The sequence below is a fragment of the Drosophila pseudoobscura genome, chromosome 3, assembly GCF_009870125.1.
Source record: "Drosophila pseudoobscura strain MV-25-SWS-2005 chromosome 3, UCI_Dpse_MV25, whole genome shotgun sequence".
Classification (NCBI taxonomy): Eukaryota; Metazoa; Arthropoda; class Insecta; order Diptera; family Drosophilidae; genus Drosophila; species Drosophila pseudoobscura.
In genome coordinates, this window is record NC_046680.1 from 5,155,110 (window position 1) to 5,174,977 (window position 19,868).

The 19,868-nt window shown below is 44.3% G+C and overlaps 1 protein-coding gene and 1 long non-coding RNA gene across 51 annotated transcripts in view; one reads left to right on the top strand and one right to left on the bottom strand.

Moving 5' to 3' along the window:
- Positions 1-19,868, bottom strand: part of Dscam1 (Down syndrome cell adhesion molecule 1) — a 62,856-nt gene that overhangs the window by 42,162 nt on the left and 826 nt on the right. For 27 of the 50 annotated variants that reach the window (XM_033378846.1, XM_033378844.1, XM_033378837.1 and 24 more), the window contains exons 2-5: positions 16,649-16,777; positions 7,551-7,895; positions 1,813-1,983; positions 496-645 (exon numbers count right to left, since the gene is read on the bottom strand). In XM_033378846.1, coding sequence (XP_033234737.1) covers positions 496-645; positions 1,813-1,983; positions 7,551-7,895; positions 16,649-16,721 — 739 coding nt within the window. In that variant the 5' untranslated portion in view covers positions 16,722-16,777. Of the gene's footprint in view, positions 1-495; positions 646-1,812; positions 1,984-2,130; positions 2,290-2,430; positions 2,602-3,017; positions 3,189-3,306; positions 3,469-3,930; positions 4,093-4,230; positions 4,402-5,394; positions 5,557-5,729; positions 5,892-7,550; positions 7,896-16,648; positions 16,778-19,868 lie in introns of all 50 variants that reach the window. The other 23 variants (XM_033378862.1, XM_015183622.2, XM_015183630.2 and 20 more) reach the window with 8 other exon arrangements.
- LOC117183760 (uncharacterized) lies at positions 9,170-12,416 on the top strand. Its single transcript, XR_004468922.1, has 3 exons — positions 9,170-11,831; positions 11,892-12,186; positions 12,245-12,416. It is a non-coding gene; the product is annotated as an uncharacterized lncRNA (long non-coding RNA).

Here is a 19,868-nt window from a genome sequence, read left to right on the forward strand (position 1 = left end):
TTTAACTTTCAACTTTTATAATTAGAATTACAGTTCTAGAAATTGGAAATTTCATTTTTTTAATTCATATAAAATTGACTTTTTGAAGCTATCGATAAGTATCGATTTATCATTAATGGTCATTTTTACTTTCTGCGAGACAAAAATAAAGTTGTAGGACTGGATGAGTATGAAGATCACTTCCTCACACTTAGAATTTGCTATATACCGCAATAATTTGCAATAACTAAAAAACCGATTTGAACCGACCTTCCACAGGATTTTTGAAATCGTGTCGATAGAGTTGATTTTCCTGCAGATATAGCGACACGCACACTTGAAGTTGAAATCCTAGTACGGGGAAGTGATCTACTCTTCCAGACGCTAAGTTTGTCTCATTTTATTGATTACGGTTATCATATGAATGATAATTGAACATGATCGATTACAGATAACTGAAGCTTTTCACTCTTAAGCAAAGAAATTGAATAAAATTGGCGCACAGGAGCGACTTACCTGTGATGACCAGGCGACCCTTGGTGGCACTCAGTCGTGTCTCTCCAGTCAGACGATGCTTGGTGCGGCACTGGTAGCTCTTGTAGCCATCCTCGGGTCCCACTTCGCGGATATGCAGTTCTCCAGAGGGCAGTACCAGATATTTGCCATCTGATCGGGGTGGAATTCAGTGAGAGAGATAGAGAAGGGTAGATGGAATGGAAATGTTAGTGGATGACTGTCAAAGAGACTGGCTAACGAAAACAATCTACTTTTACAGCGGAAGAAACTCAATTAAGATGCTGGGAACTTAATTGAATTTATTCAACAAGAAAGCCACATGCATGCTTTATAAATATTCATTCCTCGTGTTTTTGCGTTACTTTAATTTGTTCTTAATTTGTGCAAGTCTTCTGGCATTGCTAATCGTTGTGTTCATGCAATGTGACTTTCATTTAGTTGGGGTCTCGGGACTGCAGGAGATTGGGTTTAAAAACTATACAAATTTAGAGCTCTCTTCAGTCCCGATTCCCATCAAAAGAATCGTATTCAAACTTTGATTCAAGCAAAAGAACTCGTTCAGAAGAATGAGAGACTGTGGTCAGACTTTGATTTATTATTTGTTTGTGTGTTTGAATAGAATTCCTTGCTTATAGACTAGCTGTACAATGCACCAAAGCAAAACAATGCCGGGAATTTGTGGCATAAACAAACCGAAAAGTACGGCTAAAAGATTGTTTCGAATTACGATTGAAATATTTATTTTCTTTTAATGGAAAAGCCACAAATTCCCCACACTGCAATCTTACAGTCTTAACTACTACGTGTAGCATGCACCACCACAAAAATGCCAATAACTTTATATGGTATGCGGATTGCACATGATGTTGTGTATATTTATACACAGATATGTATATAGGTGTATGTATATACTGATTTTTGTGTGAGAAATGTACAGATTGTTAGATCGATCAGTTTTAATATTTATTAGCATTTTTGTATGTATTTACACTGGACTACAAAACAACGCTACTTTCAACTACATGAAGGGGTTCGGGATGGGGCAAGTCGGGAGCGACTCATGGATATTGGCGGGAACGGGATCAAAATAAAACTTGGTGGGATGTGGGGGATAAACAGAAAAGAGAGTAAAGAAAGTTTAGAAAGAACAGAAAGAACGGAAGGCAGAAGTGAAAGCCTAGGCAGCGGGATATCCCAGAGATCTTGAGCACGAGCCGATTCGAATGGCAGGAGGGCGGAGTGGAGTGGAGTGTAGTGGAGAGGAGAGGAGGGAGAGCTAGCTCTCTTCTTAATCCGAGATTATCTGACAAACATTACCGCTGGCTGTGATATCTTCTTGCGGATATATATCACGCTCCTCGTCCTCCACCCACGAGTCGACGACTATGAAATCGGCCACGAAGCTGGGTATGTGGCACTTCATTATGGCGCTATTGCCGCGCAGAATGGACTCGTCCATGACATTGACGGTGTAGGACTGTGGCACCACTGCAAAGTTCGGGGGAGAGTTGGATCGTTTAGGGTGGTATTCGTACGCATAGGATGGAAATCATAAGGAAGTAATGAGCGTGTGTGTGTGTGTGTGAAAGAAAACCCCTTCATGCGGCTCGAAAGACAACTCGCTGCGGCGCCTACCCGTGATGTTTTTGGTGTAGACCTCGCCCTCGGTATCGATCCAATCGGTAATCTCAATATGATCCGCCACAAAGGAGGGCGTCTGGCACTTGAATATGGCCGCATTGCCCTTGATCACGTACTCGTCGTACACCTGCGACTCAAAGAACTGTTTAACCACTGGAAAAAGCGATACGAAATCAGGGATTGAAATGGAATCAGGAACGGAGATTGGATCATGGAGAATGGAGAATGTTAAATGGAGAAGGAATGACTACTCTTAAGCCGAACAGAGGCGCGCAAAGGTTCTCCAATGGTTACCCGTAGAATCGGTTGGCAGGGGCCGCTGTATCTCGACACCCTCCTCATCGATCCAGCCTTCCACGTCGATGAAATCGGCCACAAACGAGGGCACCAGGCATTTGAGGGTGGCAGCGTTTCCGCGCAGCACAAACTCATCGATGACGCGGGTCTGGTAAAACTGATGGACAACTGAGAGGGAAATCAAGGGGAAAATCAAACTGAAATCGAAAGGAATTGAAAGGATCTTGTGGGCAAAAGGGCGGCTCTACACTCTAGAGCAATGATAGATATTGGTCCAAGTACCCGTCTCGTCTGCATTATTGGGATAGTAATTGCGACCCTCCGAGTCCAGCCAGTGATCGACAAACACAAAGTCCGCCACATACGAGGGTATCTCGCACTTCATCACCACCGAATTGCCCCTGATCACATACTCATTGTCAGCCTCCGATTCGTACGTTTGGATCACAACTAGGCCAAAGAAATAACATAAAAGATCAAGGTAAAGGATAATAGAATGGATGGGAGATTCACAGAGCTGGGAGCTCTGTACAGGAGGCCTTATACAGAAAGGGTTTTTATTGTTTTCGGATTGCACTTCGTACCATAGACGCTGGTGGCATTGTCGCGCCACAGTTCGATGCCACCATCGTCCACCCAGGCCTCGACCTGCACGAAGTCGGCCACAAAGGAGGGAATCTTGCATTTGACGACCGCCGCATTGCCCCTGATCACATACTCATTCTCTGCCTCGGTTATGTAGAACTGTGAAACGACTTCAAATCGAAAGAAACAATGCAAAATAATAAATAGGGGCTGGAAAATGAGGTGAGGAATGCTGAGGGATTCTAGAATAATCCTAAGTCTAAAAGTCTAGGGAGCACCAGATCGCACCATAGTTGTCCGAGAAGGACAAGACATTGCCCTCGTCATCGATCCAGGACTCCACGCGCACAAAATCAGCCACAAACGATGGTATGGAACACTTAAGAACAGCCGCATTGCCCCTTATGACATATTCGGTCATTATTTCGGCCTCATAGAACTGATTCACAACTGCAAAAAGTGTATCAAAATCATAAAAGAAAGTGTAAATTCTGGATAGGATAGAAATGTGGGAGTGGAAGAGTGCAAGGGTGGCAGTTGGAACCCCTTTAACTATTGCAGATGCCTTCTGTTTAGCAAGTAAATACCATAATTATCAGAGTGCCTTAGCTCGGTGCCCGCCTCATCGATCCACGACTCCACGCGCACAAAATCGGCCACGAACGATGGAATGGAACACTTGAGCACCGCCGCATTGCCCCGTATGACATATTCCATTAGAATGTCGGCGCCGTAGTACTGATTTACAACTGCGATTCGATAGAATTTACATGGAAATGAAATCAAAGCCAAATCATAGGCATAGGAGGAGGCATAGATGGGAGATCGGGATGGCATGGGGATATGGAATCCTTCTTAAAGCTACTCGTAACATCAACGTAGATCGGAGGAGGAGAGTTCTGAGGACTGTACCGAAATCCTCTTGCGGTGCGTACTCTGTGCCATCGCTGGCCACCCAGGCCTCCACGTGCAGGAAATCGGCCACGAAGCTGGGTATCGTGCACTTCAATACCGCCGTATTGCCTCTGATCACATATTCGGACACGACCTCGGCCTCGTAATACTGATTCACGACTGAGAGAGGATGGAGAATTAAATGAAATTTTAATGGAAATGAAAGGAATAATGGGGAGGGGAGTTGGAAGTGGAGAATCTTCTATGGTTTTAAAGTGTTTGTCGCCCAAGAATGCAATAGTATGTACTAGTATGTACCAGCTCCCTGTTGTTCGCCGAGCGTGCCATACAGCTGGCCCTCCTCGTCCTGCCAGGATACGACCTGGACAAAGTCCGCCACAAACGATGGAATGGAACACTTCAACACCGCCGCATTGCCCCGTATGACATACTCGTTGTTGACCTCCGACTCGTAAAACTGTTGCACAACTGGAGGAGGTGCGTGGGAGGAAAGTTTACAGATTACAGAACATTTTATAATGAAAGTACTAGAGAAAGACACTGCCAGAGCAGAGCCAGAGCCAGAGCCAGACACCTTGCGTGTAGCGAGGCGTGTGAAAATGTGCAGCCAGAGAGCCACATCAGTGAAGTGCATTTAATAGTCCCTAAAGCGCACTCAGTGGGAAAGTTTCTCCCGCCATCCATCCGCCGGCCAAAAAGGTTAATAATACGTAGTTCTGATAACATGGCTCATCGGCACGCAGGGGCACTCTTGCCACAGATACAAAAACAGATAAAGATAGAAAATGCAAACAATGTAAACTTAAAAGATGAATAAGGGAAATGGATGGGTAGTTTTCCAACTTTTTGTACACATAACCTCACTAAAGCTTAAGCTAAGGCTAGAGCCAAGATTCAATGCATAGACAAACCATATTCTTGGCCTGGCGAGAAGTCCTCGTTTTGGTCGGTGTGCCAGGACACAACGCTCACAAAATCAGCCACAAATGAGGGGATCTCGCATTTGAGAACCGCCGCATTGCCGCGTATTACGTAGGCCTTATTTACATCGGTGTCATAGTGTTGGGCAACGACTAAAACAACAGCACACAGAACCGACACATAAATAAACAACCGAAAAAATGTATTTATACAGAAATCCAAAAAAAAACTGAACGTGAAAGTGAAACTGAAAGCAAAACACAAAGGAAGGTCCAAGGAGCGAAGGCGAAGGAGTTTATTGCACTCTGTTTCCTAACCAGTGTTGATTAATTGAGTTACAGCTGGAGTTTGAGTAAATTGTAATTTGGGTGTATTTTTGTTTGTACAGTGTTACAGTCATTATTAGTGTTGGTTAACTGTACAGAAGCTCTGTACAGATGTGAGGTGGAGTGTTGTTTCTCTGAAGTGTTGTACAATAGTTAAAATAGTGCTGTTTTGCGACACACACACATAGAGAGAAGCGATCGATTTTTAACACACCATATTCAGTGTCGGGATAGAAATTCTCTTGCTGGTCGCTGTGCCAGGATATAACATTCACAAAATCGGCCACAAACGATGGTATATCACATTTCAAGATAGCGGAATTGCCGCGTATGACAAACGCCTTGTGTATATCCTCTTCGTAGTGTTGCGAAACGACTAAACATATAGAAGAAATGAAAATAAAGTTGGATGTTCGGTATACATAATAAAAGGATGAGAGTGATGTGTGAAATGGAAATGGAAATGGTATGACAGGAACCAAATCATGCTTTTAGTAGACCAAAAACTATTCTATCGCTAGGGGAATAATCCCAATTCGTATCCCGCACCGTATTCTGTGCCGGGAAAGTAGCTCTCCTCCTCGTCGGCATGCCAGGACACCACCTCAACAAAATCGGCCACGAACGAGGGTATCAGGCACTTGATAACCGCCGCATTTCCCCTGATCACATGCTCCTTGTTCACATCCGCCTCGTAGTACTGGGCAACCACTGCATTGGACGAAAGGACGAAAGGAGTAGGTGCAATCACGATGAATAAGTGTATGCTCTCGGAGTCCCACGGTCTCAATCTAAGCCCTGGACGGACTTAACCTTGACAAAGTTTAGGCACCCTATTCCTGGAAGTGGTTTGGCTTGATTGCCTGTTATTTTTGTTGTTTTTCTTGGTTGGAAACTCATTAAATGAAAACCCCGAAACTATCATAATCACTCTTAAGCCGCCCGACAGGCCAAGTTAATTTCAATTAAGCAAAGTTTTCTGTGTGCCAGCCTTCACACTGGCTACTGGGCGAAGCCATATTTCATTCTGGCCAACAAGCACAGGGCTGGCTATCTACACGGCTCTCATAAGCATAAAATGATAAATTCCCCTGGTTAATAGCAAGCGAAAGCAAACGACAATAATGATGTCAGGCGAGAGAGGTCGCCAAGGGAGTTCCGTTCCGTCCGTTCAGGTGTGCTGGCTGGCTAATTGCCAGGGAACACGTCAGCCGATGGAGCGATGTGTAAGCGACGGCTATGCTCCTCTGCAGCATGATTCCAGCATAATTAGCTAAAATATAATCAAGTCTGGCCCATTTAGGCCCAGCTCCATAGCAGCGGAAGTAGCCATAGAGCCAAGGGACGTGTCCGTCTGGCCCTATAACTCGATAAACCACCACTCGATCCCACACACACAGCCGGAGCTGTGGGTCGGCAAGTGACAATTGCATCACCAGGCGATGACATGAAGAGAGGGAGCTGAGCTGTCAAATGGTAAGTACAGTTGCCAACAAAACACTTCGAGTGGCGGCGGCCTGACTGACAGAAAGACAGGAAGACAGGAAGAGAGATGAAGCGAAACGGCAAACCGATTAAAGTGAAAATGCCAACTTGCATTAAATTCCAATGAGCATTGCGAAAACTCAGTAAAGAAAAGTATACGCGCGTGTGTGTGTGCGTGAAAATGAAAGCGCGTGGAAAATTCGTCTTTAATAGCCGATAACTGCAAACAGTGGAAGAAAAACATCCCAACGTCGAGAGGTGGCGGGAGGTCAAAGCGGAATGAAACGAAGGCCAACGTTGATCGATCATCGCATAGATGGGATTTAGCTGAAAATTTGAGTAGAAATGTTAAGCCGAGGGAAGTGCAAGTTTCAGAGTTGGGTTTTCTTGAAATAAATATCTAAAAATGTTACACTTTTAACTTTAACACCCAGAGAAAAAAGCGCAGATATTTTAAACTTTAAGATTAGATTTAATATCATATTTAATCAGATTAAAAATATAGATCTGCCAAGAAACTAAATTTTAATTTAAATATACATACATATGTCATATTTAAATTAAATATATTTCGTAAAAATTTAATATATTTAAGTATGGGTCGAAATTTAAATACTTTTAACGACGTTTATCTTTAAATCAAACTGGATTCTATTTCCTTTCACCGAAGATTTATTTTTAACATTCGTGTGGTTATTTTTACCATGTCATTTTTCTCTGAGTGTATCTGTTATATTTTGTATAAATTTTCAGCCTCTGCCGGATCTCTAACTGTTTTATTGGTACTATTTTATTAGCATTTCCTCTGGAAATTAATCTCGACCAACATCCGACTGTTCCCCCCTTGCACTGCCCTCCGCTTAAGCAAGAATCCGCTCAACTTACCGGCTCGCACATGGACATCCCGCGATATAATGGATCCGAACTGATTGCGGGCCAGGCAGGCGTAGACCTGGGCGTGCACCTCCTGGCGGTAGTCCTCAGCACGGAAGGGCGGGAAGACCAGCTTGCCGTCGGATGAGATCTGGCGCAGTCCGGGAACATCGCCCACGGCAGTGCCATCGCTGCGTATCCAGATAATCTCGGGCATGGGGTTGCCGCTGGCCTTGCACTCGATCTCGGCGCCGGTGGAGTTGGAGAAGTCAATGCGGTTGGTGGGCTCTTTGAGGAAGACGGGTCCCTTCTGGTCGGCATCTGGTGGATTGGCAGCCAAAGTCTGACTGCCACAAGCTGTGGTGAGTAAAGAGAGAGAGAAACAACACAAATTAGTTGGAGTCACTAGAAATACAAGCAGAATAGTAGCATAGCATAGAACTTCCGCAACGGAAGTGCATTGAAGGGAGAAGCACGAGTACTCTCTGCAGGGTCTCTCTGTATTCATAGCCATGTCCATGTCAACAGTTTGTCTATTGTTTCCACCTTTGCTGTTTGACAATTGAGTGCCACGGATCAGCGACTCCCCCGAGCGGGAACCGAGTGCGGACAACAAAAGCTGTTTTATTTTATTTTTTACTTTTACAGGCCAGAAACAACTTGTGCTGGCAGACAAAAGGCCCAGGCAGGCACCAGGCGAAAATCGTTCGTTGACACTTTTTCAGACCACTCTCTGCCCCTTCTCTGGTGTCCCTGCTGTTCCTGCTGTCACTGTTGCACTGCCAACCGATTTCATATTCACGTCCACATCTGTCTATCCTTTGTGCCAGTCCCCCATTCCCCCATTCCCCCATTTCCCCATTCAAAATTTCGATGCAATTCTTGAGGCGTGAGTCTGAAATTTGTCGGCTCTAGAGATATTTCAGGCTTATGAAAACTATTCACCAAAGAGAATTTGTTGCCGGCATGGTCTTACAGCAAAAGACATTCCCTCCCAGCTTAATGGGCAATCATTCGAACAGTACTGTCCGAAGAAGATTAAATATTCCTCTAATTCCACAAATTCCAGCTATTGAATCCCGCCCCCATTCCTGGCCCATGAAATTTTATAGACTGAAATGAAAACTAATCAATTCGTTGACTTTTTCGGGTGGTGCGTGTTCCATGGCGCACGCATTAAAAATTCCAACTAATTTCGCTTCGAGGCGTTCGTTGCGTTGAGTGGTCGTTTACCAAATTTGTGGTTTGGAGGATGGCAGGAAGTGTAATTTAAATTTCATAAAATCTCCTTTCAAACATTTAATACGGAACATGAATAGTGTCCCAGCTCCAAGGTCAGTTTTTCTTGAACTCTAAGACCCACTGTACTTTAAATGGCTCTGCATACACAGGCACACATACAGTCTCATATTAGATTCAACATGTGCTTGCCATACGGGAGCGAGGGAGCGAGCAGGCGTGCAAAAAGATGTGCGCGAAAGGAAGGAGAGAACGAATGTGCGGAAACAGTAAAACACGCAATTCAAAATAATATTTTGCAGCTGTTCTTACAACCATATCGACAGATCGATCGGCAGAGGGGGAGATAAGCAGAGGAGAAGAAGGATTTAGGGAGGGGGGAAGTGAAGATTCACCATCCGTTATCGCTCCTTCTTTCTTCATCTTGGTTTCCATTCCAATTTGAACGAAATTGCATTCCCTTTTACTCTCCACCACCGTAAAGTCGTAATATATTTATTTGCTCTTTGCTCTTTCTGGAATATATTTATTGCCTTTTCTTCTCTTCTTGGCTTTGCTTCGTCTCTGCTTCCACTTGTTGAAGAGTTCGTGCTGTCCAATTGGTCTTTCATTTCAACCAGATTTTCGGATTGCACCTGCCTCTTCTGTTTATTCTGCGTTTCCTTTTGTCTTCTGCAGCTTCCCCCCAGTGCCATAGCAGCAGGTGCTGTCTGTTATGCTTTTTTATGTCAAAAGTTTGAAGCTTTCCTAAAACCAACAACAAAATTCGCAGAACGAAACCGGTTCAAGAGGCAAGCAAGTAGCCGGCATTTAACAGTGAACAAAGCTAAATGAAGCAAAAGGCAAAAGCAAAGCAAAACTTGGAGACAGAAAAGCTCTCCGCTCTGCAGTGCTCTGCTCTGCGCGGCTTAGTGAAGCACTCAAAACTATGTTTTCTGAATTTATCGCGTAATTTTCCACTTATGCAGGCAATTTGCACAAGACGATGATGATGATGATTGTTGATTCCAACTAAGGTCACATTATGCACTTCATAAAAAAAGCCTGCGGATCTGGGAGTGACTCAGCCTCAAGTCGGGTGGCTCTCAAATGTTTAACACTTGTCTTGGGGCAACACACAGTAGCCACAACGAGGAGCAAATAAACAAACTGGCAAAGCCACAGAAGAGTGAGAGAGAGCAGTAGAATAAGCTTTGTCAGGGGAATGACTAATACTAGAAACAAAAACAAAAGGGGGACGAAGAAATGAAGTAACACGCGATTCCAGAGGTGTCAAATTACGACGTCGAAAGCTCAAGAAAAGTAAACAAATATTGAACTTGGAATTGGAAATAATGCGACACGACACCCACCGAAGGGGTTTACGGTTCACGATCGAACACAATGTTCCATCTCTTCTTTCGACCTGCTTCCGTTCCATTAATTAACCCATTTCCAGACGAATGTATTTGTATTACAAACCCTTAGCACCTCATGAAGAGGGAAATTGGAAATTAATAACTTCCGTCCAAACAAAAACAAAGGGAATAAGAGTTCAATAGGCATACACACGCATGATAGGGCCCCACCCAACAGAACGCCTCCCATCACGCACTCTTGTCATCGAGGTCGGAATATAAACACACGCACGACGACGACAACCGACCATATGGGGATGTCCAGCCAATCCCCAAACAATCCCATTCCATATACATAGTATAGTAGGAAGAGAACATTTTGGTGTGTGGTGTTGCATGCAATGAATCTCAACCATTTCGATAGAATTTCATTCCAGTGGAAGAAACATCTGCCCTGAGGCTCAGAAAGAAACCAGTCCGACAGCTGTTCGAGAGAGCCGGCGGACGGAGAACAGGTATCTCAATGTCAGCGGTACGGTACCCACACTCATTCATGCGAATCGTGTGGCGTTTACCCACACACAGTTAAGTCCACGAAATATGGCCAATTACTGGGCTAAATGAAAAAGCAAGTTAGAACGTTATTGTCGATATATGGACAATTCGAGACCCGCTACATACCCCGAAACGTCCTCTCAAATTGTGTGCAATACCTATCCGTTGAGAATGATTTTCTGATGATCGATTGAGCGTTGTAAATACCACATAGCTATATCTCGCTCCTCTATGCCAACCACAAGCACCGGGTGCAACGAATAATTAGGTAATGCGTGACACAGATAATTGCAGTCGCCCTGCCCACGCACTCCGCTAACAGTCCAGACACTCAATTACCGCAAGCTGCAAGTCGGTGGAGCGGCAGACACCACGCAACGCAACCTGTCCACCTCTGCGTGGACACAAGATGTCAGAGGGAGCTGCCACGCTGCTGACAGAAGGTGAAAACAACAGGCAGAACAACCGCAACAAACCGCAGCCAGAGACAACACGTGAGGGAGAAAGAGAGAGACAGAGAAAGGCAGGAGACAAAAGTGGAGCAGCACGGACCACGTGGGGTTCAGAGGGGGAGTAGCTGCTGACGCGATGGTGATGATGATTTGACAGACATTGCGAGACACTCTGCAAATACGACAATAGAATGTAGAGCAGCGAGAGATAAAGCATGTTCTAAGCTTTCCATTCCACTGTGCCTGACCTGCTCTTTCCAGAGCCTCACGGAGAGAGAGGCGTCGACTCAAATGTGGGTGACAGGAGGAGAAAAAACGAGAGACTTGAGGGTGGATTTGTTGTATAATTGAAAGCGTTGTACAACGACAGTGAGGCTGGCAAAAGCAGAGGAAGGAGGAAGAAGAAGAGCGAAAGACGGGCGAGCACACAGCGACAACACGTGCACAATCTCCGTCATGCAAGGGAATGCATTTGTGAGAGAGCGATCCAAGGAGCCCGGGCCACGACAGCGACAGTGGGAGACAAAGAAAAAGGAGGAGACACAAGAAGGAAGAACGAGGATGAAGAAGATCAAAACAAGCATACGCGCTTTGCATATTAAATCGAGTTGACGTCGTCACCGCCACCGCCACCGTCGCCGTCGCCGGCGCATTAATTAAGCCAGACGTAAAAAAATACTTGTTTAAAAAATACCTACATACTCGTATATGTAAGTATTGTACATTTACTCGTAGTTCCACAATGGAACTTTGAGTCATTTTTGTTGTAGCCTGCAGATTGTGGAGATGCAAATGATACAAGCACGATGGACAAGTTGGCAGCCCCCGAAAAAAACGAAACGTGACTCAGGCAGGAAAAAAAAGCATAAAGGTACTGATGGGGAGGGAGATGGTGTGGAGAGAAGAGGAGTGCAGAGGAGACAACGTGCCTGGACGTACACATCCATACCTTGTCGTAGATGATGTCTCTGCCTGATAAGTGTCGCCTCATTCTGGAATTGGGGTTCGGTTCGAGTTCGGCTCGAACGGAGGAACGGAGGAGAAACGACAAGAATTGGTAGATGGGTGAGGCAATAATCAACATATTTTACAAATTATTATGATGGCTTGATTCCATTTTTAGGGGGCGCCAAAACGATGTTAATCTTTTCCCCTCTTCCCGCCAACTCTTCCACCAAATCGGACTGATTTTCGAGATTTCTCTGTCTTGTATTTGGAAGATAAAAGAGTTTTCAATTTAACGGAACATATATTTTCATTAAAATGTGGATATATGTATTTATAAATGAGCCACAGCAAAAATTAACCTGAAATCACAACAATTTGAAGAAAAGGTCAAGCTCTGGCACTTAATATCTAGCACGAAACGGTAGAAACAACCGTGCCACAAAAACCATCCATCTATCCATCCATCCCTTGCCCGTCGCATTGCGAGCATCAAGGGAGTCCCTTGCGTTCCAGGGACTCTGGCTGGGAGTGAAATGCGGCAACAGCGCCCTGCTCGCTCCAAATCCGTTTTCCGAGCGCAGGCAGAGACATTAGTAAGTATAATAATATTTTTACACCCAGAGTGATGAGGGACACACAGAGGCAAAGAGAGAGGCAGAGAGGGCAGCAGAGAGGAGATTCGTGCCCGTCGACAGCGTGCTTTTAGTTATTACAGTATAGGGTATAGGGTGTACTCTCACTCCTTCTCTCTGGCTGTCTTTTAAATCAAAAAGTGCATAACCCCAAGATGTGGAGCAAATCTTTAGTGAACAAAACATTTTTCATTTTTCACAAGTTTTCCTTCTCTGCTCTAAGGAGGGTGACGAAAACGAGGCAGAGACAAAGAGAGAGAGAGAGTGAGAGAGAGGTGGCAGAGAGAGTGAGGAGTGATTGCGAAGGGTTCAGGGAGGGTGGAAAGCAACGTTGCCGTTATTTCGAGTCCATGAAAATGAGTGTTTTTTAGCTACTAAATGTTGCACCCACTTAAGTTTCTTTTCACCAAAAAAAATCCCACAAGTTTAGAGACTTGCAGCCAGCTCGTAAAATATTTTGAGTTAACATAATACTTTCTATATACATATATGTTCACAGATATTTCCGAGTTCTGTTTCTTCCATAAGCACTTAATGAGCCACCGAATGCATGACAAATGCTTTTAGTGGTGCCTCTTGGGGCTGTCATGTCTTTCGTGTGGATTTGTAAAGAACTTAGAGAAAAAGAGAGCGCAGCGCGCGATTCTTTTGAAGTAGATTACAGCGTTTCTTTTCGAGAGCTGCTGCATGCCACGACACTGGTATGTTGCCAATTTTCAGCTTCATTATATGGCAATTATTTACACAATTATCCAATCCAGACGCACAGCATAGGCCATAGAAGTTGACAAACAACTTTTGAACTTGCGAGTATTGTAAATTGTAAATGGCAAATGGAAAAGTAGGCTGCAGTGGCTCATAAAATAGAAAATTGCGCCTGCATGATGACGTCATCCCTGGATCTGAAGAGGCATTCGTGTGGCTCTACAACTAATAATAATACGCTCAGAGAGAGCCCATTAGATGGAGGGGAGCAAAATTCTATTGAACCATCCACAGCTGCGGCTTTTCTTGTGCCTGTCTGGCCCCCTCCTTCAGGTCTGTTCTGTCTGTGTTGCTGCGTGTGTGATGTGCCTCAATCGTCGAGGTATCATAACACATGGGAGCAGGAGGAGCAGAAGATGTAGAAGGAGGAGGGAGAGTGGGGCTAGAAAGTGTCCAGAGGGGGGACGACTGGGGCACATCAATCATTTGTAATTATACGCATGCCTCTTCTCCATTCCATCGTCTGATTTCGGCTCCTTTCTTCCAGTCCCCTTCTCTTCGAAACGGAAATAGTCTTCTCCCTGGAATGGGGATGGGGTCTGGTTCAGTGATCTCTCCCCAGTGATCTCTGTCATGTTTACGAGTGCTCTTCCATTTCTTAATCTCTGAAGGAGAGATGCCAACGATAACGTGGAGCGTGAAGTGACCCAGTTGATAAGTGGCATGGCCTACCCTCTAAGAGATCTCTGCTCTTATCAGTGCGGCATGCAGTCCAATCCAAAGATGCAGCCGAGCAGTGGAATCTTTCGTAGCAGCCGAGGCAGAACCAAAAGCTTTTTGCTGGCAATAGAGCTTTTACTATCACAAAAATCCATCAGTCCCATCTATTCCATTGGATTCGCACACACGGACTTCAATTGTTTGTTTCCTGTCTATCTTTTCTATTGTACCCTTCAAGAGGGCCTTTTTTCTTGCCCAGAGACTTTATGCGCGGTGGAGCCCGTCCTTACTCCCAATTTCAGCCATGAATTGAAAAAACAACATACATTGCGTGTGCATAACGCGACTCACTGATGTTGTTAGGGGCCTTTTCTTGTTGTTGTTGTTACCATCTTACACAATATATATCGTATGTAGCATATAGCAGACTTTATCTTATTTCTGCCATGGTTATGACCTGCAAGGGTATCCATTCGTCGAACTTTCTTTCTTTCTGCTTTGATCTCCATTACAATGTTTCCCGTGTGTGTGTATGTTCGCGCTGCTTGAATTTCAATTGAATTGAATGAAATCGCAAATTAAATGCGTTGGAACTGCCACTGCAGCAGCAGACGACAGACGGCACAAAAACAAAGGCACAAACATAACATTTCAGCTTTCCCAAACAATAATAAATCCAATTTAATGTTTAGGTCTTTACAGGAATTACACACGAGTGTACGCGTATTTATTAGAGTATACTATGCCGGAACATACACACTCGTACTCGAACTCGTACTCGTACTCATTCAATAAATAAATACCCATGGACATGCTCGCATCATAATAATTCATACAATAATAATAATAAAAGCAATAAAAATTGGCGCAAAATTGTTTTTAATCAATTTCAATTGAATGATGACCCGGCACAATCAAGACGTAAGACCAGGCCGGCGGAGGCCTCAAAAGCTTTTGTATCTTACAGATATCTCATTGCCTGAGCTTTTGCATAATTTCCATAAAATCGTTCCTCATTATGTAGCGTATAATTTATAAGTACTGAATCTCCTGCAATCAAGGCTTCATTTTGGGCCGAAAGCTCTCTTTACCTCCATTTCAATTTCTGTTGCCTTGCTTTGGTATTCCGAACGCATCCCAAGTCACGCAATGAACGTTAAAAAATATCTGTATCTTTATGTATTTTTTTTTTTACTTAAACACCACAGGACATAAAGTCATTTATTTAATTTATAAATTTAAGGTATTTTATTTGCCTTATTTTGAGCATTGATTTGTTGATATTTTAGTATAAAATCACGCATACGTCACGTGGTTCGATGTAAATGCTGAGTGCTTTACATTTGATGCAAATTTGAAAGGAATCATGAATATGGAATTTATAATTCATTTATGGGGGCGCCTACGGCATTGCTCAAAGTGTTCTCTGTATAAGGCACAAGCCCCTAAATTGGTGCCTCTGATAACCCTTATATGTATGTATGTAAGGCCTTCTAATTTGGTTTCCATACAAAAAATTGGGTAAACATAGAACTGAACAATGAATACCTTTGAGGAAATACCAAAAGGAATGAATAATTTCAAAGTGATCGGTTACTCATATTTATGTTATTGTATTTATTCTTCTTTAATCTCTAATTGTTCATACAAAGGGCAGACTTGTTCCGAAGAACGAATGGTATTTTCAGTTGAAGATAAATCCATTCAGAGGAGGGTTATGTTATATCTGGGATAATTGTGGTTTCCATGGGTACACGGCACACATCTTGCCTTGCACCCAGCCTCATGACTGGCCCACTCATGGCCCCCTCCCCCCTTTACCTTCTACCTACCGCCCCGTGGTTCCGTCGCAGCATGATTTCCCGGCGGCCCGCCGGCACAAACCACATGCACAAGATACAATCCACAGAGAGAAGCGGGTAAATACTGCATGTGTCCCAAAGGGCCGCTCCAATGGAGACGAAATGGAAAAGACTATGTAAATGTTAAGTAAACGTAATTAAAAATTCATGAAAACGCTCGGGAAAATCCACAAGCAGCAACAACAAAGCAGGGAATGTGTCAACAGCGATAACAGAATGCAGAATGAAACCGAAACTGAAACCAAAGCGAGTAAAAGCCAAGAATTTCCCGAGAAAACAAGCCGACAATTTAAACAAAATAAAAGCCCTAGATACTAGATACTAGATACTAGATTCATTAGAGGAATGCCAGTCGCTCCAATAGCTGTAGCTTTTTTATGATGGGAGAGCGGAGACACAGTGCCATTTGTCTCCGTTTCTATTATTTTTAGAATGGTATCTGAAATATGTTCGCGCTGTATCGATACCAGATTTATTAAATCAATCCCTTCTCTGCCACAAAGCAACAAAGAAATGAGCACAGCCTCTACAGTTTCCGGATTCCAGCTAGATTCATACGAGTATATGCCAGTGTACAGATTTATTTATCCATTTTTTCCATTTATCGAAATGGAAAATGAGTCCACAAGCAAAACGAAGAAAGAAGGAGGCATTACTCACCGACGAGGGCAACAGCTGCGTACAGCATTAGCCATTTGAGCCGTTCGTTGGGCATGTCCATAGTATTGGCCATATTTCCGCTCAGCGAGTGGTCTCCTTCCCTGTGTGGTGGACGCGTATCGGACTGATCTGAAAGTAACAAAAAAATAGTAAAGATTTCATGGGTTTTGTCGGAAATATTTCATATTAACTAAATTCTTGATACTAAATTATTGATTTTATTTTCATTCAGGCCCGAGCCCGCTCGTTCGTTGCCAATGAAATGCAAGTAATTTGATTAGGGGAACGGCCATCCCCCAAGGCAGAGTCCAGTCCACCCACCTGAATGCACCTCAGTCCCCAAAAGGGGTAGAAACTGAGTCATGCCCTTGTGAGATACATATGTATATACCCTTCAATGGTACACGTATCTATGGATATGCGCTCGGCTCCAGTGGCTAGCTAAAGTATTTACAAAGCCATACAAAAGCGATTAGCAAATGGAATCGAAATGCATTGGAAATAGAGGCATGCGACAGAAGACAGCGATGTGGATGTGGGAACGCGGCAACGTCATTAATTAAACCACAAATGGCTAAACACTCCAACGACGATCGCATCGGGAGGCGCGAACTTCATATTTGTGCCTTCTGCTAGCCATAAAATGTCACGCGTCTCTCCCCCCGTATTCGAATGCGCATTCGTATCCGTATATACTTTATGACAGGCAGGAAGTCACGATTCCACATTTCTTGCTGTTGTTTTGTCTACCCCGCGCTGTCTGGTGCCCTGCCTGGGATAGAAGCGAGCTCCTCCACTCATTTTAATCCAAGAGATAGCCACAGATAGATGGACAGATATACACATATGTATCTACACAGTAGAAATAGATTCCAGAGCAATTTGCTCGGCTTTTTAGCGCTTAATTAACGCTTAAGTGGATTCCCTCATTCATTCAGCTCATTCCAGAATGCCAGAATTCCAGCATTTGTGCGGACAGGCAGTCAATGAATTAAGATTCTTATTTTACTTTCAATTGAAGACGTATCTGGCAGATAAACACGCGTGCACATACACACACACATGCCGTTCCTCTGTGTGCTCTGAGGGTTGCGCAGGCGTACTAAACCCAACCACTCCGTACGTGGCCGGTTCGAGGGATGCTCGGCAAATGTTAGCTTTTCAATTGATTTAATAAACTTCTGCAGTACGAGGATTCTTTGTAGAGAGGGCAGAGGGGTTGAGCAGCTGCTCGTAGAACTTTAGGGGGTGTTCGGGATGCTATCAGAGGGTGTCGATCTGGCTTCTAATATGCAAAGCAGGGTTCTTCATGGTTGAGAACACGCCACAAAGCCACAGAGTTACATATACGACCCTAGAAGCCCCGACAGAGTACGAATTCCCCATAAGCGAACGGATGTGCCTAAAGATTGTTTCTGTTCCGAGACGACGCAGTGTAGGCATCATTCGAATGACTCATTCCATTCCTCTCTGGGATAGCTTTTTCCTGCGAGAGACGCTCCCATCTCGCCATTTAGAAAACATCTGGTAATCAGTCAACAGTCGCAACCATCTACAATATATAAGCCATACATACATGCATACAACATACATATGTATATAGAAGCACGAGTATATAGCCAGTCAACCCCTCTTTCTCTGAGCAGATCCGTTTGGGTAATCGCGTGGTAAAATCAACGAATCACAAGCATACTCGTATATGTACTCGTGTTTTTTACATTACTCATTCGTACATTTTATTTTGCTCGTCTGCCTGAATTTGCAACTAAAATTGGGGTGACGAGCCAATAAATGGGTCCGGGGGTATGCGGATGGGGCGTATGGATGTGGGGCCACTGTCTGGCAAAGTGCAGTGGCCCAATGCAGGGTCGCACAGACAGCAGAGGACTGGACTGACTGTCGATTGTCCAGTTTCCAGTTTCCGACTCGCCCAGTTCCCAGATACCATACCACAGAATCCCAGTGGCTGTGCCACAAGCTCACGCCGTGACCCATTCGCGGCTGCGAGGGCTTTCCGCAATGCGCCCCACAATTGAGAGTCAAGTGCCACAGAGGCAAGAACAAAAGGAATACGAGAGTATTTATTTGGTGCCTCATCGCCTTTTTGTTCGCTTTAACCTTTTGTGTCGTGGGTTCCGTTCTGAAGAGCTGAAGGCCAAAATCAATATTTGGCATCGGAGTCGATCCGTGGGTTGCCACCAGATGAGTTTGAGTGAAAGCCAGCCATCGTAGACGACCAGGGTCCTATCTGGAATCTGCATCACATGTGGACAGCGGCAGCCCGCCCAAACAGAAGGCGAGCGCCGCCTAGCAACAGGATGCCGAGACGACAACAGAAAAATTAAAAAAAAAAAAGAATCACCGAATCCTTCAGTGCCCTACGAGTGGAAAACTGTGCACTATCCTTGATATGATGCACAGTTCTGAAAATGGAGATGTATCAATGAAATATAAAGGTAAGTGCCCTTCATAAGCCATCCATAATGAGAGATACTCTTCATCTGGAAGGGTATAAAGTCGGGAAAAACTGAAAAAGAAGCAAAAGGAAATGGCAGACAGCGAAGGAAGAAGGTGGAGAGGAGCAGAGGAGAGCAGAACGAAGAAGGCGGCGCAACACTTGCGAAATCAAATAACGGAAACTACAGGCGCGGAGGCAGCAGCAGCCGCAGCTGCATGGGATTTCAGAGCTGCCTGGCCTAAGCAGGGGTTGCTCTCACACAGATGCAGATACACACACACACACACACACACACACAGATATGCGGCAGATATGTATGCCAGATGGGAAACTGCGAAGGATCTTAAAAGATGCTCGAAATGTAAAGTGCTCTGTGGAGTGGACGAAAAACTACCTGCCAGAGGGATAGGATAGAGAGGACAAAGGACCCCAAGCAGCAGGCAGCAGGTTGCAAACACAACAGCCAGCCGCAGAGTTGCTTTTGGGAGAGGCAAAGAGCGCATGCGCAGAAAAAAAAATTCGCTGAAAAATTCACACAGGCGAATAGATTTTCTCTAGAAGGGAATTTCTAAATGAAAATTTATTCGAAATGTCCCGAATTCGCATGAATATTGACCAGAGTTTGACGAATTTTGTAATTTCAGTCGGTTCCTTGGGGCTAGGGCTTTGCTACATCCACTCCCAAATGGTTTTGGCACACCCTTTTGGCCAGGTTCTATGAGTGTGTGTACGTGTGTGTGCGTTTGAGCACAAAGTAACAAT